General features: G+C 44.7%; 1 protein-coding gene across 2 annotated transcripts in view; it reads right to left on the bottom strand.

Moving 5' to 3' along the window:
• The window catches only part of SIK3 (SIK family kinase 3), a 309,635-nt gene that overhangs the window by 137,635 nt on the left and 145,947 nt on the right, over positions 1–26,053 (bottom strand). For both annotated transcript variants that reach the window (XM_073602379.1, XM_073602380.1), the window contains exon 4: positions 1,323–1,484. In XM_073602379.1, coding sequence (XP_073458480.1) covers positions 1,323–1,484 — 162 coding nt within the window. The remainder of the gene's footprint in view (positions 1–1,322; positions 1,485–26,053) is intronic.

Here is a 26,053-nt window from a genome sequence, read left to right as displayed (position 1 = left end):
AGACAAGATTACAGAAGTTGAAAGACCATCACATTGAACTAGAAGGACAGTTAGGTTAAAGGCTGAAACTCAGGCTTCCTTCCAAAGCCAATGCCCTTTCCTGCAGGGATGTCACCTCCACCTTGTCTTCCTCAGCTCCTGGCTGTATATAACCAACTGCACAAAAATACAGTGTATAATAGCCAAGTTCAAGAACTACACAAGACAGGAAACACTTACTTTAAAGTGAATTTGTATTCCATTTTAATAACTTTTATAATGAGGACCTGCCTAATGGCAGACAGGAAAATATGCCACTATTTCCTTTATCTGCAAGAAAAGCTTCTTCTGTGCCTCTCTCTCAGACACTCACCTTGTTACTGGTGTTTGATGTTCACTGGTTTCCAGGCTAAACCCTGAACACTGCCATTTCAGTGTCCAATAAGATTGTCTCAATGGGCAGCTTGGGCATTATTGGACAGGGGGATGACAGCCAGTATACAGTCATATGAAAAAGTGAAGTACAACCCCCTTAACCTTTTCAACATATTAAAAAAACAGGTAAACAGAGCTTCATTCAAACACTGCCCACATATAAAAGGTGATATATTTGAATAAAAACAAAAGGGAGTTTTGCCTTTTCATTCAATAACTTTAACAAAAATATCAATAGATGTAATAAGTATGTTCTGGAAAATGTACACCCTTTGCCTCAGAAGCTGGTGTTGCCCCACTATACCAGATAGGTCTTCATGAAAGCATTACACATAGATGCCCGCCAGTCTTTGACATTGAATTTGTGACATTTGTGACCACGCCTTGAAGCAAAATGTTTTCAGCTACAAGAGATTTGTGGGTTTCCCTGCATGAAACTGCCGCCTTTACCTACCCCCTACAACATTTTAATGCAAATCAAATCAGGCCTTTGACTAGGCCATTTGTAACCCTCTATAACTTTGTGGAGCCTCCAGATTTGAACCTTGCTTGTTTATGCAAAAGATTAATTCAGAGAAAATCCTTTAATGTACGATCAGATTAATAACAAAATATAAATGATTAAAACTTGGACAAGCTGATTTTGGTCATTATCATTCCAATGTGAAGAAGTAGACATCCAATCATTTGAAATGATGGTATGGACTATCAATGATCACCCAAGTGATAGCTTAGGAGACTGTACTGCTGAAATATGGCAAATAACAAAAAAACTTAGGATACACACTGCAAAGGCAGCCACATTACCAAACTAAAAAGCAAAAGCGCCCGACATTCATAAGTACACAGATTTGGGTGATTATTTTTTAAATGTACAGATTTTCAATTTGCCTTTTTTATCTGCTTACCTGCAATCTTAATGTTAAGATTTACATCAAGCAACAAATTCTCAGCCTTCAGATCTCGGTGCACAATGTTCCTGCAGTGACAAAACTGAACTGCAGCAACAATTTGCTTAAACTTCTTGCGTGCTTCTTTCTCTGCCATGCGCCCATGGGCCACCAGGTGATCTATGGGGGAAAAAGAAATAAAAAATCAGCGCTGGAGCCTATAAAATCTAGTACAAGTGAAGCAGATATATTACTTCTTACCCAGACTGCCAGTCCATACGTTTGATTACCAACACACTTGGATAACAGGTTTTTGTGTGTAAATTAGATCCACATAAAGCATGTTCTGAATCCAGTTACCCAATGACCATGCATGATATAGGTATACCAGTAATAAATTAGTATAATAAATTATAAAAAGATTGATAGCATTGTGGCAAAGTTATTCCTCATGCTTGTACCAGTTGCTTACACATGCCTCAGTGCCCACCACCCAAAAGACAAACTGGCAGAATAGTTTGGTCCCATCTACCATAAACCTTCACTTCATTGGTACATTTTAATGCACATTAAAAAATAAAAATACATAAAAGCCATTCTAAAATATATCAAACCAGATCAAAAGGTACTTTAAAACACTCTAGATTTAAAAATGGTATTGTTTAAAGTAGTGTTATTACGTATTTAGGGCTGTGTTAGGGATATGCAGAAAATCTGAGAAAATGGATGTCTCCATATGGGAGATTCATGTATGATACATACAACACTTATCACAAGCTCACATAAAGCACTGGAGCCAACACCATAGCATGCAGTCACAATTCATGTTAAAATGTATTCCAGTAACAAAACTTATTGTAAATTACCTACATTTCATAAAGGATACTCCAGTGCAGAAAAAAAAATGATGTGCTCTCTAAGGCCTCATTCACTCCGGGGACCTAGGCCCATACAGCAGGGCCGTGCATCCACCCCTGCAAGTCTGTTAAACTTGGATGTGCGGGTGAGTCCATACAGCCAATGTGTCTCCATTCACTAATACAAGCTAGTTGCCTGCACGCAGCTCCAGACACAAACAAATGTCTCATTCTCTCTGTACAGGTGGGCTTCTGTGCCTGCGTGAATGAGGCCTAAATTTGTTCATATGCAAAACATTGTCTAAGTGAAAGGTTACAAATATAGTGAGCACGGGGGACGTGGCCTGACCTGGCATGGAGACGGACGTCTGATCCCTAAGCTCCGTCTGCCACAGGGGATTCTTGCTTAAACTCGGAGGTATTTTAACCCTGCTTTACCAACCGATAATGGGAACTGCCTCTCGGTCCTCCTATGCCTCCCGTTCTCGGTCCCCCAGAGACCTACCCGGGTCACAAAGCCGTAATAACCCGGAGATGTTCAGGAAAGAGGCAACATGGCGCCTGCCCACCACGGACCAGCACACTCCCTATCACAACCATTGCCTCTGAATAGCCCAAATCCATCGACCCCTTTACACACTCACCCCAGCGGGGGGGGGGGGGGGGGTGTGACACGACGGGACTGAACTCAGTCCCCAACCCCCGATTAATATTCAAGACCTACGCTCGATCACGGACGACATCAAGGACACATTGTCCGCCGCCATCTCCGAGCTGCGTGCCTTAAATGAGCGAGTACTGATGGTGAAGAGGGTGACAGAACGCCACGACACTGCCATTCGACTGCCTTGACTCCCACACACTGCGCATGCGCGACATGCAGCGGCACCTCGAAGATCTCAACAATAGGGGTCGGAGGCACAATCTCCGCATCAGAGGCCTCCCGGAATCTATTGCGGGGGAGCAAATCTCCCAGGCAGTAGTGAGCCTCTTCAATGGCCTTCTTCACCAACTTCCGCAAACACCTATTGCAATGAAAAGAATACACCGTGCTCTGTGCCTTAAGGGAAGGGAGAATGACCCCCCATGGGACATAATCTGCTGTATTGTGGACTATAAATTGAAAGAGGAAATCCTAAAGCAGGCCAGGGGCAGACAGCAAATCCTCCATGAAGGATCCCATGTCCAAATTTACCAAGACCTCTCAGGAATTACTCTGCAACATAGAAGAGACCTGAGGCCCCTCCTGGATGTCCTTAGAGGGGAAAATATCCTATACAAATGGAAGTTCCCATTTTGTCTTTCGGCATCCACTAATGGCCGCACGGCTCTCCTCAAGGTACCTGAGGACCTGCCTCACTTCTGTGCCACGCTTGGAATTCCCCTTGTACCGGTGCCTAATTGGTATGCTGCTTTTCGCATTAGCACAGGCGGATCATGAGATGCTGCAGGAAGAACCTATGGATGCTCAAAACTCCAGATATCGTAGGAGACGCTCGCCCTCTACCCTCAGGACCCAGACCAGCTACCGTAATGGTCCTAGAGATACAAGCCCCACTACCTCACCACGGTCCAGGAGAGCACGCAGAGACCGCTAAAATTTGTGAGTGGGGACCCTTCCTCCTGTTCCGGTTCATTCGGTCTGGCACCATTTTGTGCATTTTCTGACTTTATTCTGTTACATGTTTTAATTTTTGAATGCATTCAGGCGTTGAGGATAGGGTGCGCCTAGAGACTATGTTCTGTTTATTATGCCACTTTTTCATGTTTGGGGTATCACCAAGACTTCTCTTTGGCATACCTAGGCACTGCCATATCCTCCAATTAACACAACCGGTTGCAGATTGTGCGATCCCGCCTTCCCCCCACTGAGCTGCATGAGACTTTCTGATCGTAGCCTACAGCTATTGAACTGCGCAGTATACTGCTGGACACTACAGCTACCATAAGGCTCAGCGGCATCAGACTCCGCCCCTCGACACTTGCAAAGCCTCCCGGGCTGCGCTTCACTTAGCAGACATCCACAGATCATTCAAGCCTCCGCGATGACCCTCTAACTTCAGTGACGATCTCTGCCTCCTCAATCGCTTCAACACAACTTCTCTGGAGTCACTTCAGACGTTCCACCTTCAACTAAACGATCTACCCACAGCTCAGGATGCCTCGATCAAAATGAACCGCTCATCAGTCACATTACAGTGGCCTCCCACGGACTCCTTCCTTAGGCTGTTTGTTGATTCACAACTGGACTGCTCCGGTAATGTCCTCTTATTGCTAAGGCTCTCAAGGCGCTGATTTATGATTTATGTTTTATGTTTTAGTTTTTAGTTTTTTAACATAATTCTTATTCCACAGCAGAACTTTACCAGCTTAGTTTATACCTGTTCACTCTACCACGTTGGCTGCTAGACTTTCGTTAAGTAGTTACATCTCCCAGAACTGTGCTAGCAGGACTTGTTTACCTTCCTGAGTTCAGGTGGCAGTTCTTGTGATACCTTCTATGTGCCCCAGGCGTACACTTCCTGTTGACACCGACAATTCCCCCCCCTCCCCCCCCCCCGCTGTCCCTAGGGACTTTTGTTGGCCTGGGGGACGGGGCACGGATGGTAGGGTGCCCTCTCCCACAGGCTACCAAGGGTTGTCGGTTCTTGGGCCCCTCTCCTATGGGCATACACACTAACTATAGATCTGGTTACTTACTTATGCCATAGTGATCCAAGTGAACTGCCCTTATGTAAACACCCATTGAGACCTTCACAGGCCCTTACTGGGCGAATCATAGGTAACACCTCCTCCTTTATCCTTTATCATAGGTAACCCCTATCTGTCCCACACTGCCCTGGTATTGGTCAACCCCCACACGGATTCGGGTAGTGGTGTCGTTTCCCTTTCAGGGACGCTCCCCCCGCCCACGTTCCGTACCGCACCGACTACTGACCCTCGAGGTTGTTGGACACATAGTTCCACACCTCTTCGGATCATTTCCGGACACACACGCCCCTGAACCACATCTCCTCCTCACCTTCCGGACTGTACCCCCTTCCCCCCCCCATCCTCTTCTCTCCCTTCCCCTACCTCACCAATGGCGGTCCCACAGGCCACTTGCCTCCCTATGGACGCAAGCCAGAAGCAGCTTCAGGCACTCAAACTACACTCTATTAACATTAGGGGCCTAAACATTCCAGAAAAACGGTCTAAGCTCCTCTACTCTCTACAACAAGCCAAAACACACATCGCACTCATACAGGAGACCCATTTCCAGACGGATTCTATCCCCAAACTAAAAAACCACTACTTTCCCACAGCCTTTTATTCCTCCAATTCAGAGGCCAAATCAAAAGGTATTTTACATAGTTACATAGTAGGTGAGGTTGAAAAAAGACACAAGTCCATCAAGTCCAACCTATGTGTGTGATTATGTGTCAGTATTACATTACATATCCCTGTATATTGCGGTCATTCAGGTGATTATCTAATAGTTTCTTGAAGCTATCAATGCTCCCCGCTGAGACCACAGCCTGTGGAAGGGAATTCCACATCCTTGCCGCTCTTACAGTAAAGAACCCTCTACGTAGTTTATTTCTATCCTTCTTTCTAAAAACAGCCCCCTCCAGGTGACGGACGTACAAAGAGACCCGCTAGGCCGCTTCCTCTTTATCAAAGGCAACCTGAACCAGTTGCCCCTCACTATTGCCAATATTTATGCCCCCAATTCAGGCCAAGTCACCTTTTTTCTTAACACTCTTCAGCTACTTTCCAGCTTCCAATCAGGAACCCTTATCGTGGGTGGTGATTTCAATGTCCCCAACCCCCTTCTATTGACACTTTAAATGGAACCTCCTCCTTATCTTACAGGGCCTTACGGTCGATCAAGCAACAGCTTAGCAACCTACTTCGCCATGACACGTGGCGTACATTACAGCCCAAAGAAAAAGACTTTACTTTCTTCTCCATGCCACACAATAAGTATTCCAGATTGGATCACTTCTTTCTCTCCCAAACAGACTTCACATACCTCACCAAAGCCACCATAGACCCAGCCATACTTTCGGACACACAACCCCATTTCCATAACCTTACAACTGACTTCGCCTAGCACGAAGACACGTATCTGGCGACTTGACAGTTCCCTACTGACTGACGAGATGAATGTTCAAAGCCTGACCACCTGCCTCTCCAACTTCTTTCAGGATAACGCGTTGCAGGATGTAGCACCCACAGTCACATGGGTGGCACACAAATGTGTCATTCGTGGCGAACTGCTGTCAATAGCAGCACATCGGAACAAACTCAAAAATGCCCGCATGGCGGAACTATCGGCTCGCATTCGTGCGCTAGAACAGACACACAAGGCTTCACTCGCCATTTCCTCAATGGCCGAACTGTCCCAAGCAAGGGAGGAACTCTTAGAAGCACTGACTGCCACGGTTAAATGCAAGTTTGCATGGTCACAAAAACTATACTACGAATTTGGCAACAAAGCCAGTAAACTTTTGGTGAGGGCTCTCCAAACTAAAAAAGCATCTCATACCATCCACAAGATCACCAACCCCAATGGAGAGGCAGTGGTCACCAACGAGGCCATTTCGTCTCAATTCATTCAGTATTTTACTAAGCTGTATAACCTCCCCACTGCCCAAACTACAGATACTTCGTTTAACTGCTTGACGGCAATTACTGACTTTTTAGCACAATTCGGCCCTACACCCCTCACCCCGGACGATTCGCAAATGCTAAATCTTCCACTGTCCTCGGACGAACTCCTCACTGCCTTAAAACAAATGAAGACATGCAAAAGCCCGGGGGCCGGACAGCCTCACAGCAGCCTACTACCAATCATTTCCGAATATCCTCCTTCAACATTTAGCTAAAGCCCTCAACAACCTTACAACAGCCTCGGTTGCCCATAAAGATTTACTGGAAGCCCATATCACACTTATTCCCAAATAGGGCAAAGATCCCACGTTGATACCCAACTATCGCCCGATATCGCTCTTAAACGTGGACCTAAAACTCTACGCTAAAGCACTGGCCAATCGCATCCTCCCTTTCATTCCATCTCTGGTCTCACTTGACCAGGTCGGTTTTGTCCCTGGCCGTGAGGCCAGAGACAACACCACAAAGGCCCTCAACATTCACCATTGGCTTACCAAAACGGCTACACAAGGATTCTCTCTCTCCCTGGATGCAGAGAAGGCGTTCGGGACTACATGGAAGCCACATTGCAAGCGGCAGGCTTCCCTCCACGCAAGCTACAAATGATTCTATCCCTATATGCATCCCCGACAGCCAGGCTCCTGATCAACGGAGGCCTGTCGGACGCCTTCTCTGTATCCAATGGAACGCGTCAGGGTTGCCCCTTGTCTCCCCTAATATTCATACTGACCATGGAACCCTTGCTCCGTAAACTGAGAAATAACCCTGCCATTAGAGGCGTTGATATTCATCCAAATCAGTATAAACTAGCGGCATATGCCGATGACATCTTACTCTTTCTTACAGACCCTATAACAACCATCCCCAACCTTTTAGCTGACTTTGCCCTTTTCAAAACCTTATCCAACCTCCAAATTAACTTCAAGAAATCCAAAGCCCTCAATATCACCTTACCAAGTGAGACGGTAAACCTCTGTAGAAGTAACTTCCTGTTTGTGTGGGAGAAATCCGAAATATCATACCTAGGGATCAAAATTATGACCAACTTATGGGACCTTTACGCCAAAAATTTCTTACCACTGATCCGATCCATTCAAGGTGACCTTCAGAAATGGCATTTGGGTTCTTTCTCTTGGATGGGCAGGATCGCAATACTAAAAATGAATATTCTACCTAGAATCCTCTACCTCCTCCAAGCCATTCCAATTATGTTGCCGGTATCCTTTTTTGCCTCCTATAAACAGCTCTGCAGGACTTGTGTGGACCTCCAAACATCCATGCTTTGGCTGGGATAGGTTAGTTCTTCCCAAACAATTGGGGGGACTGGGTCTCCCAGACCTTCAAAAATATCATTGGGCTTACCACCTGACCAGACTTGTGGACTGGCATATTCACCGCCCCTTGAAAGACTGGATCGCCCTGGAAGCTTCCTTTGCAAGCCTCCCCATCGCGAATTCGCCATGGATAAACCACACAAATGTATCCAAAGAATTTTCATCACACCCTCTCATTGGCGCCACACTCTCACTTTTCAAAAGGGCATGCAAATCGCTAGCCCTCACACCCTTGCCAGGCCCTATGACTCCACTGGACAACAACCCAGACTTCCCCCCAGGACTAACCTTAAAAGACCCAACCCTAGAGACGCACACCTCGCAAGCCAGAGCGCATAGCTTCTTTCAAAATGGGACTCTCCTCCCTTACCCTACAATCTCTGCTATACTAACTAACCACAACATACCCTTCTACAAATATCTACAACTGAGACATTTCCTTCAATCGCCCCACCACACCTTTCTCTGGCACAGGGATCTCACACCGTTCGAACTTCTCTGCACCTCCACGGAACCCCAGGGTCACCTAATTTCCATAAACTACTCCCTCATGTTTTCACGACACAAGGTCAAGGAGGACAAAATAGTACAATGGGAAAATGATCTGTCCATAGATCTCACCCCCATGGAATGGGATCACATTCACCCTCATGCACAAGGGCTCCATCAACATCACAACGCAGGAAAACAGATAAAAACTTTTCTCGAAATGGTATCTGACTCCTGACAAGGTCCATCATTTTCATCCCTCCGTCCCACCGACCTGCTGGAGGTGTGTAATGCCACTCGAGGCACCCTACTCCACATCTGGTGGGAATGCACTCTCACACAACCATTCTGGTCAGAAATCCACCGGCTAATCTCCCAAATTACTATATACGCCCCGGTCTTCTCTCCCGCTCGCTATCTACTACACCACACCCCTGGGTCCCCCATTTCATACAAAAAATCCCTAACCATACACCTTATTAATGCAGCCAACTTATGTATCCCTGCCCTGTGGAGGAACCCCACTCCCCCCACGGTGCATGACTGGACCCGTAGAGTAGACAGATTAGGGGATATGGAACAACTCATTTTCCAAGCTAATGACAAACCCACCAAATTTCATGGGTATGGGTATTGGGCATGCTGGACACATTACAGACAATCCCAAGTGCACCCGCCCCCGCCAGCTTCTCCTACTCCCTGAAGACTCTCCACCGTTTGCTGCCTTGTGTCTTCCCTCAATAAACACCCGCCTTCCTCCCCCCCGCTCCTTGCCTCTCCCCTCACGTGCGACATTGAGCTGACATCTCCATGAGCCCCAGAGCTTCCCATATCGATTCCTACCGCACACTCTAACCCTCAGTTCTTTACACGAAAAGGTCTCCCCCCACATGGATGACTCAACCTCTGTCCCTATTACCCCCCGGACGATCCAACTTCTTATTGGGAACCGAGACCTTACCTCGCCACACCGTCACATTTAAACATAGTCATCACCTGGTCCTGTACCCCATTCCGTTCACAGCGAAGGTCCCTTTAGGGGTGACCGGAAATGGGTTCGATCACTGACGGTATGGTTTCACTCCCCACACTCCACCCGATTTTTGTGAGTTAACACCTCTTGTTTCAAGAGGTGATATTTACATTGATATTTGTCGGACTCAAGGTCCTTATTTGCTTCCTTTGACCTTTTCTTTCACTTATTGCAAATAATTATATATGCCTAATAACCACCTGTTATTCGAATCACTGAAATGTATGTCAAGCATTACTTGTAATCTTGTAAAATTCAATAAAATCTTTTTGAAAAAAAAAAAAATTGTGAGCACTGAAATATGGACCAGACGCCTGTTAGATGTTCTGTATTTTGCAGACACATGGCACACAGACCTGGCAGCTAAGCATTATCAATCAGCTGGTCACATCTATTTATGGGCATGATTAGTAGGAGGACATGTTAAAAGGCTGTGCCATTGGCTAGCCTGTATTTGTAGGAGTTGGGGCCATATAATCCCCCCTCCTCCCCTCCATACTGGTCGGCCAGCGTTTCCGAGTTAGGATAGCAGCCCGCGTGTTATTTCCGGGTCAGGCTTAGGACGGCGTCTCTGGCAGCAACATGAACGATCTACCATCCATTCGGCGTGTCTGTGGGTCTGTATATTTCCTGGCAGCCTGTCAAGGGGAGCTCAGGTCTGACACAATGCTTTTATCCCGGTCCATACAGGTGTCTGCTTTCCCGGGTATCGCACGGCGGGCATTTTTTCAGGAAGGACGCTCCTCTCATCTCCTACTCTCCTCGGCTGGTGGCACGGCTCGGTCACTCGAGTTCCACTACGGTTATTTCAGCAAAGGTCGCTGCGGTCTGGTTAAGGTAGGTTTGGGGCCAGGATGGCAGGAGGAGGGGGAGGAGGCATGCAGGTGCTTACTATCAGAGGGCCATGAGTGATGGGTTGCCAGGATCTGCAAGGGTGGCTCTGTCAGGATCTGCTGCATCATATCTTACCTGCTGAGGCTTTTAGTTCCACAGCTGGTGGCCTCACTCCAGCCTCATAAGCTGCCACATCACGCATATTCAGCACCATTTCACTACCTGGTCACCATAGTCTGTAACATTGTATGAATCTCCTTTCATTGCTTCAGTTTTTCTTACAAATACAGTGTGGTTATGGTATGTCCTGGGGATTGCTCTGGGTTAGTTGCCAGCCTCACCTTCACCAAGGTCCTTAGTCCATGGCCTTTCATCAGAGTTGCTCAGGCAGACTGCTGAGTCTTTTAGTTCCACATCTTTGTGGAGACGTTAGCCCTCCGGGCTGCCACTATCACGTACGTTCGGCACCATGTCACAGGCAGATCAGGGATCGCAGTCTGGTTCATCCTACTACTTGTAAAAATAAATAAATAATAATAAAAAAAAAGATCGTTTACGGTTTCTTTCACCACAGGTGCACCTTTCGTTCTCCCACTACGTTCACTCTGGTCAGGTGGTTTTGTTTGTTTTCGTTTCGTTACGTCATTGTTAGGTTACAATTTTCGGCTTGTATTTTCCATCACTTGATTCAGTGCATACATCATGGTGTTGTTGCAGATGGATTCTACACTTTTCATTCAGGAACGGCAAGGTGTGTGCTGTGTGTCTTTTCGTTCAGGGGTCATAACTAGGGGCATTACATACCGGGATCTGTCACGTCTACAGATCCGTGTGGGCTGAGGTTTCGTTTTGAATGATTGTAATTACAATCTTCTCGTCTGCACGTCATACGTTGCACGTCACATACATTCCTATTTCTGCCTACCACGGTCTGTAGGTACCAAGCCCTGAGTGTTCGTTTTTAATTGCCTGTCTCAGCGCAGCAGGTTACTCGGGCTCGCTTCATACTCATGCAGGTTGTCACGGTCATTAGAGTCGCTCATGCGCTGTTTCATTTCTCGTTAGCACCACTCACCATTTCATATTCGAGGGTTAGGGCTGGTGATTGGGCTGACTATATTTAGTTGGTTTTTCCACAGATTGGAACATGTCACACGTGCCGTAGAGTGACAAATTTTCCTTCATCCCTCCTATGCCAGTCAGAGGCTCAGAGCACGGAAGTACTCCATCCCTAAGGAACTGGACTAAACTTATTGCTGAGCTCCAACGCAGGGGCATTCCGTTTCCGGCCACAGCCAGGAAAGCGGAGTTGTTCAGGCTTCTCTTTTCAAACCCATCTCAGCCACAGCCATCTACCAGTGCGGAGCATGTGTCTTTGCTTACGTCACTGACTCAGATCCACGCAGTGTTAAACACACTCTCCACTTCTGTTCAGTAATTACAGAACAGGATCGATGAAATGGAGGCCCGGCCAGCCAGAGTGGAAGTTCCAGTAGCTCCCGCAGTCGCAGGCCGTCCGGATCCTCCATAGGTAACACCAGTGTACCACTACCTCTGGCTGTTCCTTCTTCGTTAACTGTACTGCAATCTGTATCTCCTGCCCATTTCATTCCTGCTAATCTGAAGAAAGACATTTTGGGAAGGAAAGATGTCAATTTGGCATCCCTGCTCATAGCGTCACAGGACGTTGTTGAGAACAAGGCTTATGCTTGCGGGGAAGTCTTGGTGGTTCTCAAAACCCGTGATCCTAGGCTTAACCGCAAGCTGTGCATTGCCGGATCTGTCCTCTCTTTTGGTATCTACAGGGATGTTATTTGTGCAGTCAGTCCTGGTAGAAGAGAAGACCTGGACCTTTATCTCCACAAGGTGGTAGATCTTGCCCACAAATATGGTGGTTCCACATTCTACGATTACCACCGGTCTTTTTCGGCTAAGGTCGCTGCTACTTGGGCGCAGTTTCAGTTGGTCACATGTTGGAGCAACACTGACACTGAGCTGTTCTGTAGGCATTTTGCCAGTCAAAAATCTCCAACTTGTGCTGTCAATCATCTGCCCACACTGCCAACTGGTGTCCTAACCTGGATCATCTTGTTTTCACAGGATCCAACAGGCTCGGGGCCCAGTGGTTCTTCCACAGAGCCTTCTGGTCGGTTTGATAAACTGGGCAGACCCATACATTTATTAGGCAAGACTCAGCTGTGAAACAATTTTAACTACACGGTCTGCAATTACAACCAGTGCAGACTCCTCCATATGTGTGTCAATTGTTTCAGGGCACACCCCAAGTCCGCCTGTCCCATCAAGGCATCCAGTTCCTCATGAATGAGCCAGGTTAAAATCCCTAGGTTAGAGTTCTGGTTGATCCACCACCCTTCCCCGGCTCTTAGGCAGTTTCTTGTTGAAGGCTTTTCACACAGGCCTCATCACCCTACCTTTGGAGTCATTTGAGTATGCCAATTTGTTATCTGCTGCCTGCAACGCCTGGTTAGAAGATGAATTATTGCAGGACAAGTTAGCCAAGGGTTTCGTCATTGGGCCTTTTTTGTCTTCACCATTTAGCATGTGGAGGGTTAGCCCCATTTGTGTGGTTAAAGGTAAATTTTCCAATAAATTTCATGTAATCTACGATCTGCCAGCTCCTCATTCATCACCCATACCTAGTTTAAATTTACTCATTCAATCAGAGGAATTTTCATTACAATATTCTTCTGTAGACTTGGCCATTCAGCATATCTTACAGACAGGTAAGGGCACATGGTTGTCTAAAGCAGATATTTCGGATGCCTTCAAACTCCTTTCTATCAAACCATCTCTTTGGCAATGGCACGGGTTCAAATGGCGGGAGCAATATTACTTTGCCATGAAATTGACGTTTGGCTCCAAGAGCAGTCCTTGGCTCTTTAATACATTTGCCTCATCTCTCAATTGGGTCTGGTCTTCTCAGATAGGGAGTGGCAAGGTCATTCATTACTTGGATGATTTTTTATTGTTAGAAAGCCCGGCTCATCATCCCAGAGACCTCGTAGCACTCACTGATTTGTTCTTGGATCTGAACATCCCCTTAGCTGCCCACAAGATTGATGGGCCTTACATCGATTACCTTTTTTTGGTATCACCTTAGACACTGTCCGCACGATCGCCAGTCTGCCTCAGAACAAGTTGGTCAGGATTCGAGGTATAATACACAGTCTGGTCAGGTTTTCGGTGTGCTCCAAGAAAGACCTGCAGTCACTATTGGGCATGCTCAACTTTGCCATGAGGATTATTCCTCAGGGCAGGTCATTTATGTCTAGGCTTTTGGCTCTTCTTCCTCTCTACCAGTATTCCGATTCGGCGGTGCAATTGCAGGCCAATGCTCGGGCAGATCTGCTGATGTGGGATCAGTTCTCGCGTGGCTGGAACGCGATCTCTATGTTCATTCATCCACCTACAACCTGGTCTCCCAGAGTTTTTTGGATGCCGCCGCTTCAGTAGGTTTTTTAGCTGTTTTTGGGTGTCAGTGATTAGCAGGCCCTTGTCCCCCAGAGGCGTCAGACATTCCCGGGTTTGCCCAGATGTCTGCACTTTTTGAAATGTATCCAATAGTGGCTGCCTGGGGTGCCACTTGGTCTGGGCATACAGTGGTTTTCTTCACTGATAACGTGGCCACTGCTGAGATTATTAAAAAAGGGTAGATCCGGGTCTCTCCTGATAATGTCTTTCATGCGACGCTTGACATGGTTGGGCCTCAGGTATAATTTTCATCTCAAAAGGGAGTTCATAAGTGGGGTCTATAATGTGGCTGCCAAAGCCTTATCTCATTCTGATTTCCGGTATTTCTTCCAACAGCATCCAGAAGCAGATCGGGTGGGCAAGCCGTTTCCACCCTTGGCCCTGCTGACAATGGATTAGGCGCACTCAGGGTGCAGGCGTCCATCCTGGTAAATGCGTCATTGTCAAGAAACACGCTCAGGGAGTACAAGACAGCATGGAGGTGTTTCTGTGGCTTCACGTCCCTCTATCCCTGCAACTGGGTGGGGGATGTTAAGTACATGATGACTTTCATGGCCTATTGTCATGACAAGTTGTCTCTATCATTTAACACCATTAAGCTATACCTTTCAAGTATTGAGCACTTCTTCTCACTTCTCCATCCTGACAGATCGTCCTTTTTTGCAGCTCATCCTATCAAAGCCATGCTCAAAGATATCCAGAAAAAGCAGGGGAAACCAAGGGTGACACGTTTGTCTATCTCCGGTCAGTTATTCTGTGAACTAGTAGAGTTGTTGTCCCTTTCACCCTTTAGGGTGGGTCCCAGCCTGGTCCTCAAAGCGGCTGTCTTCCTCAGTTTCTTTGGTTTCCTCAGGCCTGGGGAGGTGTCCAGAGCTGGACTTAACGTACCGGTACTCCTCAAAGGTAGTCTTACCAGGTTACCTGATCATTTTGCACTTCAACTCCCCAATAACAAGAACCGGCAGTCAGGGCAGGGTTTTGTGATCAATTACTACAAAACCAACGCTGTCTGGTGTCCAGCCGAGATCTTGGATCAGCTCTCCTCCATGTTTGCAGCAGATCCTCTCGATAGCCCGTTGCTTCCTTTCCCCACACGGGCTCTTACTTCCAGTCAGTTTATCTCGCATGTTAGGATTCTGATTGCTAACTTGGGGTTGAACTCAAAACAGTTTTCGGGACATTCTTTAAGGACTGGGACAGCATCCAAACAGGGGGTCCCATCCCATGTCATCAAATACATGGGACGCTGGCAATCGTCTTGTTGCAGTCGGTACATTCCTGATCCCCATGTGGAGGTCAAAGGTGCTTTTGCTACTTTGTTGGATTAATTGTCTGTCATGTGTTACATTGAATTCACATCACTGTACCTGGTTGGTGTCTCTTTTTGCCCTCTTTTAAGCATACTCTCACGGGCGACCATGACACACCTCAGGTCGCCATGGTTGGGGTTACGTCTCCTCCAGTATCCAGACTGACTACAAGTTAATAATATAGACATTTAGAATCCTGAAAATGGTAATAAAGTAAAGATTACTGCCAAAAGCCACAAAACTGCCACCTCTATCATTATATGCTTGCCAATTTGTCCACTCTGCTTTCCTCTTTTGGATTCATAAAATGTAAAAAAAAAAAAAAAAAAAATATCTCGGCAAGTCCACACCAAAACCAAACCAAAATTTGCAGTTCTAAGAATTTAATAAATCCCTAATTGCTGCCAGTGGCCATCTAACCCAGGAACAAATCCGCAATTGTTAGACAGGAAGCTAATGATTTCCTCAAAGTTTTCCACCATAGAAAAGGGTAAAAAAAAAAATAAAAAAAAAAATCAATTCATAAACATAAGTGTTTTTGTTTTTTTAAACTACTTCACTAATGCCGTACATTTCATGCTGTGGTGTTCTGGAGCAAATGCTACATTAGACAGTGCAGATATTATACAAAATACACGGAGGGTATCAAAATAGCTCTGTGCCTTGTGATTGAGGCCATTGCAGCGACCACTAACGTAAACAGTACTACTGTTTATATTTGGGGGCCCCCTCCTCCTTCTCAGAAGAAAAGAAAGATGATCTTGTGAACATTTCATTATTGAAGAGTAGGAAGAAGCAGATTTCATCATTTCATTGATACAAAACAGCGGATGATACAAGATAAGGGAATGGCAGTGAACGGGAACTAGCCCTAAATGTGTTACTCCCTTTTTTTCTGAATTCCTACCCTTGTGGCCCCCAGCACAGGAAGTGAAGGGAATGCTCTTCAATAGGGACACAGAAAATCAAAATCTGACAAAAGATCTAAATCAGGTCAGTGTTTGCCAAATGCTTTTATCATCAAGGCTGTCAAAGCCTATCCAAAAATATAAAGGCCCCATACAAACACTAAAGTTATACATATACCACACATCTGTAAAAAGCATGCCTATTACCCATGTTTTATTCCGTAAGAGTCTGCAATTACAGAACAGCTATTGTTCCTGGCAGAAAAACACAGTGCCTTTACAGACTGAAAAAAAAAGCAAGGAATGGTGTCAGCCCTGCCCAGTTGTCTTTTGGTAAACTACAGAATACATTGATATTTCTTATTGCCACACCAAAGCTGAGCTGAGGAGGTGTTTTGTAGTCCAGAGGAAACCATGAGATAGCTGAGTATACTCCTTGAGATAACAATGACAAAGAGTACATGAAATTATCGGTTCACAAGATTTCTGGCAAAACCATCCGGTGTTTTTTTTTTTTACTTACCAAACAAGACATTTCAATGGCATGTTTACCAGACCAAACATGAACACATACGATATTCAGTGTTGGGGTTTTAAATACATAGGAGGAAAATATGTTTGTCAATTCTTTATAGCTACCCATCATTCACATTTTCAAGATTTCAAAACAGAAGGCTTTGCTAATGAGTACAAATTTACAGAAAAAAAAAAATCATGTGGGTTATAGTGGACAGATCTGGAAGATGAACAGCCTTTATACTGGTATGCGTTTCCAAAAGACTTGACATCATAAATGGGTATCATCAGCTCTGTGATTGCAACAAAAACAACATAGCAAATTACTGTATGTCAACCATCCTATTACATGAACAGAAAAATGGTTCAATACAAGGCAGGCCAATTAGATCCCCCACGACATCCCACACTGGGACCCCCCAAGGTAAGCAGACGGAGTCTGAGGACAGTAATAACACAAAAGCACCTTATAACCGCATTCAAACACAACCAGTCCAAACACAGGCAATAAAGTGTGAGCTAACTAAATACAATGTCAGGATCTCAATGCAATGCATACCACATACTGTAAATCTGAGGCACTGCAATCTGCAGTCACCTGCTATGGACTGCAGTGATAAACATTCATCACATGTCAATTCTTAGCAATGAAAAACAGAGGAATTAACATCTGTACATATAAACTCCAGTTGTACAGTGAGGGGAAAATGTATTTGATCCCTACTGATTTTGTACTTTTGCCCACTGACAAAGAAATGATCAGTCTATAATTTTAATGGTAGGTTTATTTTAACAGTAAGAGACAGAATAAAAACAAAAAAATCCATAAAAACGCATTTAAAAAAAGTTATAAATTGATTTGCATTCTAATCACGTGCCCACCGGGCGAATTCCAGCACTGCTCTCCTACGTGTAAAAATCATCATTTTTTTGCTAGAAAAGTAGTCATACCCCCCAACATTATATACATATTTTTTTAGTAGAGACCGTAGGGAATAAAACAGCGGTCATTGCAACTTTTTTTGCCACAAGATATTTACACAGCAATTTTTCAAACGCGATTTTTTGGGGGAAAGAAACACTTTCATTAATAATTAGAAACAACAAAACAAAACAGTAATGTTAGCCCAATGTTTCTGTATAATGTGACAGACGATGATACGCCGAGTAAATAGATACCTCACATGTCACGCTTTAAAATTGCCCACGCTTGTGGTATGGCGCCAAACTTCAGTACTTAAAATCTCCATAGGCGATGCTTTAAAATGTTTTACAGGTTACATGTTTAGCATTACAGAGGAGGTCTAGTGCTAGAATTATTGCTCTCGCTCTAACATTCGCAGTGATACCTCACATGTGGTTGTTTACATATGCAGGCACAACCTAGGTATGCGATCGCTTCTGCGTGTGAGCTCGCGGGGACAGGGGGGCTTTAAAATTTTTATTTTTTTATTTTTACATGTTCAATGTTGATCACTTTCTATAAGACCCCACATCTCTCCTACAGGCAGGAAAGGCTGAGATAAAAAAAAAAAAAAAAAAATCACAATTCTAGCCTTTCCTGCCGAGTCCCCGGCATTGCTGACTTCCGGCGGGCCAGACGTCACGTCATAACGCCACGCCTGGGCCTCCAAGAGTCACAGAGATTGCCGGAGACCATCTGTCCCTTGGAAATCTCTATGGCTAACTTCCGCTGGCAGTGGATTCCTTCTCCGGGTCCTCAATCGTACAGGCGACCCAGGAGAAGCACTGGAGGGACGTCCCCTCTCGCTGCCTGTAAGAATGATCAAGCGACTGAAAAGCCGCTATGATTGCTCTTACAGTGAAGGGAATCGCCGGCGGAAAAGACTGATATTTGAATGGTGCCTGTAGCTGCAGGCATCATTCAGACATCACCACTGAAAGCCCAGGACGTCATATGACGACCAGCGGTCGTCAAGTGGTTAATGTGAAATAAGTATTTGACCTCTTCGCAAAACAGAACTTAGTACTTGATGGCAAAAACCTTATTGGCCATCACAGAGGTCAGACATTTCTTGTAGTTGGCCACCAGGTTTGCACACATCTCAGGAGGGATTTTGTCCCACTCCTCTTTGTAGATCCTCTCCAAGTCATTAATGCGGAACTACTGTCATTTTTTCATCTTTCCATCTATTAAATCATCTGCCCTTTTTGTTTTAACTTTGGATAGTAAAACATTTTTTTTCTGACAGTAAATACCTTATACAGTCCACTTCCTGTTTGTTTGGTAAAAAGCCTAGGCTTATGACATCATCCACAGCTCTCTCTCTCATGAGAGTTTGACAGGAAGGGGGAATAAGTAATAAGAGGGTCAATGACAGCTCCAGAGCTGGAGGTGTGCCTGTGTGTGTCTATGTAAATCCAGGAAGTGAACAGGCAGCAGCTTCAGCTGCCCACAGTTACAATGGATGTAGCCAGACTCAGTGGAGGAGAAATTTCTGCAGCATATTTGGCAAGTACAGAATCACGGTTTATATAAAATAATATGCAAAGTGGTTGGAGGAAAGCTTCAGAATGGCAAAGATGTTATTACAAATTATGTGAGCAGACTACAGTTCCTCTTGGTTTCGAGGCTGACGTTTGGAAACTTGAACCTTCCGCTTCCTCCACAGATTTTCTATGGGATTAAAGTCTGGAGACTGGTGAGGCCACTCCAGGACCTTAATGTGCTTCTTGAGCCACTCCTTTGTTGATTTGGCCGTGTGTTTTGGGTCATTGTCATGCTGGTTCTCACCCAAGATTTGACATCACCCTTTGATGTGGTGAAGTTGTCCTGTCACCTTAGCAGAAAAACATCCCCAAAGGGGGTTAAAATTTATTAGAGAATATGCGGCAGGCAAACTGAGCTATCTAGCATCACCAGTAAAAAATCTGTTCACTCTACCCAATGACACTGACAGGGGAGTGAAAGGATTAGCGGGGGTATCAGGGTGTTAAATGTGCCCAACAATTTGATCTGGTGTCAGTGTGCTGCTGTTACTCACAGTAGTAGTTGTCTCTTCTCTCTGTGGAACCGAAAAGGGCTTTGTGAGAGAAGAGCTTGCCATTTCCTGTGCATGCATTCCACTACCCGGGAGCACAGATCACGTACTAGGTACATGATCTGGCACAGAGCAGCCGCCCTGCCACAGTATATTTACGGTGGTTAGAAGCCTCTGAATCTGGTCACTAAAAAAAAAAAAAGACAAAAATATGTAAGCAGCCACTGATCCCTCCTTCCCAAAATGCTAGTTGACTGGCTGGTATGCTGATGCTTTGGTGACTCCCAACAAGACAGGGATAACAGAATTCTGACTTGTACATGCTTGCTCAAGTCGGTGACCTTGAAGTAATAGAGGCAAATACAGCCAATCAACTAACATTTTCAGGGAGAAGCCAGCAATAATCATATTTTCATGAAAGGTGTAAAGCTGCTACAGTTGTGCTCATAAGTTTACATACCCTGGCAGAATTTATGATTTTTTGGCCGAATGGAAAGAACATGGCACAACAGCGAGACGATCGCACACCAAAACTCACGGACCGGGCAAGGAGGGCATTAATCAGAGAGGCAGCACAGAGACCTAAGGTAACCCTGGAGGAGCTGCAGAGTTCTACAGCAGAGACTGGAGTATATATACATAGGACAACAATAAGCCGTACGTTCCATGGAGTTGGGCTTTATGGCAGAGTGGCCAGAAGAAAGCCATTACTTTCAGCAAAAAACAAAATGGCAGGTTTTGAGTTTGTGAAAAGGCATGTGGGAGACTCCCAAAATGTATGGAGGAAGGTGCTCTGGTCTGATGAGACTTAAATTGAACTTTTTGGCCAAAGAAAATGCTATGTCTGGCGCAAACCCAACACATCACATCACATCACCCAAAGTACACCATCCCCACAGTGAAACATGGTGGTGGCAGCATCATGCTGTGGGGATGTTTTTCAGCAGTCGGGTCTGGGAAACTGGTCAGAGTTGAGAGAAAGATGGATGGTGCTAAATACAGGGATATTCTTGAGCAAAACCTGTACCACTCTGTGTGTGATTTGAGGCTAGGACGAAGGTTCACCTTCCAGCAGGACAATGTCCCCAGTCACACTGCTAAAGCAACACTTGAGTGGTTTAAGGGGAAACATGTAAATGTGTTGGAATGGCCCAGTCAAAGCCCAGACTTAAAGATTGCTGTTCACAAGCACAAACTATCCAGCTTGAAGGAGCTGGAGCAGTTTTGCAAGGAGGAATGGGCAAAAATCCCAGTGGTAAGATGTGGCAAGCTCATAGAGACTTATCCAAAGCGACTTGAAGCTTTGGTACTAGCAAAAGGTAGAAAAACTACAAAGTATTGACTTTAGGGGGGTGAATAGTTATGCACATTGACTTTTTCTGTTATTTTGTCCTATTTGTTGTTTGCTTCACAATAAAAAAAAAAAAACACACATCTTCAAAGTTGTGGGCATGTTCTGTAAATTAAATGATGCAAATCCTCAAACAATCCATGTTAATTCCAAAACATGAAAAATATCAGGCCAAAATCACCAGGGTATGTAAACTTTTAAACTTTTGGCGATTATGATTTGAAAAGAGTAAACTCGGTTGATTGATAATAAATGGCTTCAGCCAAACACTAACCATGAGTGAAAGAAAAGTTTGTGTTATCAATCATATTCTCTTAAAAATGGCCAAGAAATCATAAATTCTGCCAGGGTATGTAAACTTATGAGCACAACTGTATAATCAAAACTTTACTTTTTGTTTTGGAGATGGTAACAATTAAAGCCAGTCAGTTGATTTTTTTTGCTGTCTGATGCCCATTGGGGGGATCCCTCTTCCTGTACTGGAAATGCAACAGGAATGGTGGAGGAACCACTACAAAGTGAGGGGAATTCACCTCTTAGATGGCCATCACTGGAACATTTAGACTGACTGGAAGTTCACCCCTAACCTCCAGATCTGAGACAACTTTACAGTTTTGGATTTTCCCTAATGTTCTCTCCTGATGATAATCATCTCCAGGGCCAATAAAGAAGGGAAACTTACCCAGCAGGGACCCAGACCTCATTAAAAACAGAGCCTTTAACCCTTCTTCGACTTAAAGTGTTTGTTAACCAAAAAAAAATAAAAACAAAGATCCTGTTCCTTTAAAGCATGTTATACAGCACAGTACTTGTGCTGTGTATTTTGGCCCCCTGTATCACCTGAAATACCCGGCTGATCCTGCCAGTTTCTACCTTCTCCCTGTACTTTGACCACAATATATCAGGGCTGCTGAGCCTGACACCGTTGTCAGTGTATGTGCCTCCGTCATACACTGCTATCTTCAGCTCTCCTGTGTCTTCCTCTATTCTCCTCCTCTCCCTACCCTCCCTGCATCTCACCATCGCTGATCTGCTCCTCTCCCCACTGCTTCAAACTAACTGATCTGTATATCATCCCCTCTGTATGTCAGATAAAAAGCTGTGTACTAGTGCCTATGCTTTATAAAATAAAAAAAAAAATTATAAAGATTTCTACCTGTTTTAACAGGGTCTTCCAGTGATCACATGACTCCAGGCTCTCAGCACCCCTCCTCCCCGGCTGACATCAGCATGGGAATCTCGGCCCTGCCTACTGGAGATATCACACAGGGAGAGCAGAGAGCCTGGAGTCACCTTATCGCTGGAAGATGCTGTTAAAACAGGTAGAAATTAAACTTGCAGAGTGATTCATTTTAGTGAGTCGAATCATTTGGATCAGTTCAGTGAAATGATTCGAATCACTGAATCGACTCACGACTCATTTCTTCAGTCATTCATAGATTCAAGAGTCATGCTGCTGGCTCATATATGCACAGCGCATTTTAACATACAGAATGATTGTGTGCTCTCTGTGATTTAGGCTGGGTTCACACAGTGCTGCGTTCAGTGCGCTGTCCGACATCCGTGCGATGAAAATTCAGCCATACAGAATTGTATGGCTGAATTTGCCTCACATTTGGATGAAAGTCGTGCAGGACCCTTTTTTTGGTCCACACCAGAAACGAATCGCATGGGTGTTCACACGCCCATGCAATTAGATTCCTGTCCGAATTGACAGTTTGCACTGCGATATGCGAACTGATCTGGGGGTGCCATTAACTTTGTGTTGGCACTTGCAGCAGTTCGCAAATCGCATAGGGCAGTGTGTAAACTGCCTGCGTGTCAGGTGTGATGCGCGAACTGCAGGGTTTTCCGCATGATTGCACCAATGTGAACTGAGCCTCATTCAAAGACTTCTCACAGCAGCTCATGAATCTAATGTGACCTGATGAGTCACTCATAGATTCAGGAGTTATACTGCTCTCCTGGCTCACACACAACTCATGAACCTAATGTGCTCAGATGAGTAACTCATGAGTTATACTGCTCTACTAACTCTCACAACTCATGAATCTAATGTGCTCAGATGAGTCACTCATACATTCAGAAGCCATGCTGCTGGCTCACACAGCTCATGTTACAAAACATAATACTGATACTTGTGTGCTCTCTTCCTGAGTGAGACATTCACAGACTTGACTTGACTAGCTGCTGCCTGTTTCACACACAGATATCATACAAAAGAGGACCGTGGGTGCTCTGTGATTTATTCAGATCAGAAACGTGAAGTCTTGATGGCTCACACAATCATGTTATAGCTAATTTTACAAATCATGAGCTGAGGCTGCTGTTTTTTCAGCTCCCTATACATCCTGAAAGGGGAGGATCTTGGACAATGAAGTGAATCAGATTCTCTTTCATGATTCGATTTAGAGGTCGACCGGGAATATGGGTTTTTCTCTGGCCGATGCCGATATTTAGAAATCGCGGTGGCCGATATATGATGCCGATTTCTTTTGGGCCGATATATTAGGCCGATTTTTTTTTTCTTTTTTCCCCCTTCATCTCATAAAATCTAACAGTTAGACCCCTTTCACAACGGGGCGTTTTTCAGGCGATTTTGGGCTAAAAATAGCGCCTGTAAAGTGCCTGCAAAAGGGCTCCCCTGCAGTCTCCATGTGAAAGCCCGAGTGCTTTCACACTGAGGCGATGCGCTGGCAGGATGTTAAAAAAAAAGTCCTGCAAGCAGCACCTTTGGAGCGGTGTATACCGCTGCTCCACCACTCCTGCCCATTGAAATGAATGCGCACCGCTGCCGAAGCGCCTGCAAAGCGTTTCGGCAGCGGCGCTTCAGGGGTGCATTTAACCCCTTCCTCGGCTGCTAGCTGGGTTATAAGCGCCCCGCTAGCAGCCGAATAGCGCTGCTAAAATGACGGTAAAGCGTCGCTAAAACTAGCAGTGTTTTACCGTCAACGCCTGCCCGCTCCAGTGTGAAAGCAGCCTTAAAGCGGGGTTCCACTCAAATTTTTAACTTAATCTTACCCCCTTCAGTTAATTGCATAGATGTTCAAATGCCGCACGAGAACATTTTTTATCGCTGTAATTGCCTTTATATTGTACTTTGTCGCACTTCCTGTCTCTCCTCCCATGGGAGTAGGTGTGTTTATTGCCTTTCCCTGGCGTCGCACCTGGGAGCTTAGTGTCAGGCTTCCCAAGATTCAGTGCGGAAACAATGATCATGTGTGTGAACAAGCTGTGAATGAACAGCATTCACCGCATCCCGGAAATCAATGCTTGTGGGCTTCACATGCCCACAAGCAAGATGGAAACAGCCAGCATCACATTTTTTAAGATATTCTTCAGTATGAAAACAGACAGAGGCGGAAATATTACACCCAAACTGTGAGTATTATTTTGGGATTAGCAAAGTGTCTCAATGACCTAAAAAAAAAAAAAAAAAAAAAGATTGGTCGCCGGACTCCCGCTTTAAGTAATAAGTGATACAGAAAATTTTTTACATTTAAATATTTATTAAACAAAACAAACCTCCAATCAGTTCACTTGTATGTATAATTTAGATAAAAAAAAAACTATATCTTAAATATTAAATACACAAAAATGGGTAATCAAAACTTTTGGACGAAAAAAAAATGGGCTAACTTTACTGCTTAGTTTTTTTTTTAATTCATTAGTGTATTTATTCAAAAAAAATTGTGTTTGAAAGACCACTGCGCAAATACCGTGTGACATAAAATATTGCAACAACCGCTATTTTATTCCCTAGGGTCTCTGCTAAAAAAAAAAAATATATATAATGTTTGGGGGTTCTAAGTGATTTTCTAGCAGAAAATACAGGATTTTTACTTGTAAGCAACAAGTGTCAGAAAAGATTTGGTCTTTAAATGGTTAAACAGAGCTTCTACACACAGAGTTCAGTCCATTGATAAGAAACATTGTATCTCTTCAGGTTCTTTTATCAGACTTGGCAGGCTGCCCAGAGAGGAGAGAAGTCCCTTCACAGAAGACTTCAGGCAACTTGCATTGACTTCTACTACAGAAGTCATTTGCAAGTCCCGCTGAAGTTATAATCGGCCTTTTTTATCAGCACAATTGGCCGATGCCGATTAAGTAAAAAATGCCAAATATTGGCCGATATATCAGCCGACCTCTAATTCGATGCATTCAAACTCGGTAGTGAGTTGATTCACTGATTCGATTCAGTGATTTAGTAGCCAAGCCTAGTAGAAATCTTTTTTTTTTTTTTAAATAAAGCACAGGCACTAGGATGCAGCTTTTTATCTGCCAGGGGGATGATATAAAGATGAGATAGTGGCTTAACAACCACTTTAATCCAAAACCTATTGCTGATGCTTAACCTTTCCCTACCACCGTACACATAGCAGAGTTGTGGGATGTGTATTTTGGATTTGCAGGTTATAAATGGCACTTACTAAAACACACACAGGCAGCCAGTAAATGACTAATTTAAGCTATCATCAGATGGCTCAGATCACAGACACAATGTACAGAGTTGATCAAAGTGGCTCTGTACCTTATGATTGCTGTGATAACCAATCACAACAATCACAAATGTAAACATCCATAGGAATGGAGCACAGCCCTGGACCTGTATAATACCCTGCGGCTAACTACATGTGCTGCACAAAGTGCCAAGGTCAGTGTGCAAGCAGGACCCAGTGCCCAATCAACATTACTTGCTGTCTCTACATTGTGGGGTTCAGGTATGGCTCCCAAGGTTTTCCTAGGTGGCACTGATCCAGATGCACAGCTTCTACTGCTGAATTAGAAGACAGTGAGGAACCAAGCGAAGAGTTGATAGAAAAATCAGAAGTACTCTAAAATAAAAAACTAGAGAAGAACATGATTTCTCTGTAAGAGAGAGAAGGTTCATCACCTTAGGACACTAACAAAAACTGGGGTCTCACAGACAGACCAGGGAGAGAAACCAAAGCCTTGCCAGTGTCCAA

Source organism: Aquarana catesbeiana, linkage group LG10 (genome assembly GCF_042186555.1).
Source record: "Aquarana catesbeiana isolate 2022-GZ linkage group LG10, ASM4218655v1, whole genome shotgun sequence".
NCBI classification, from domain to species: Eukaryota; Metazoa; Chordata; class Amphibia; order Anura; family Ranidae; genus Aquarana; species Aquarana catesbeiana.
Note: the sequence above shows the minus strand (reverse complement) of the source record. Positions and strands in the feature narration are given on the sequence as shown.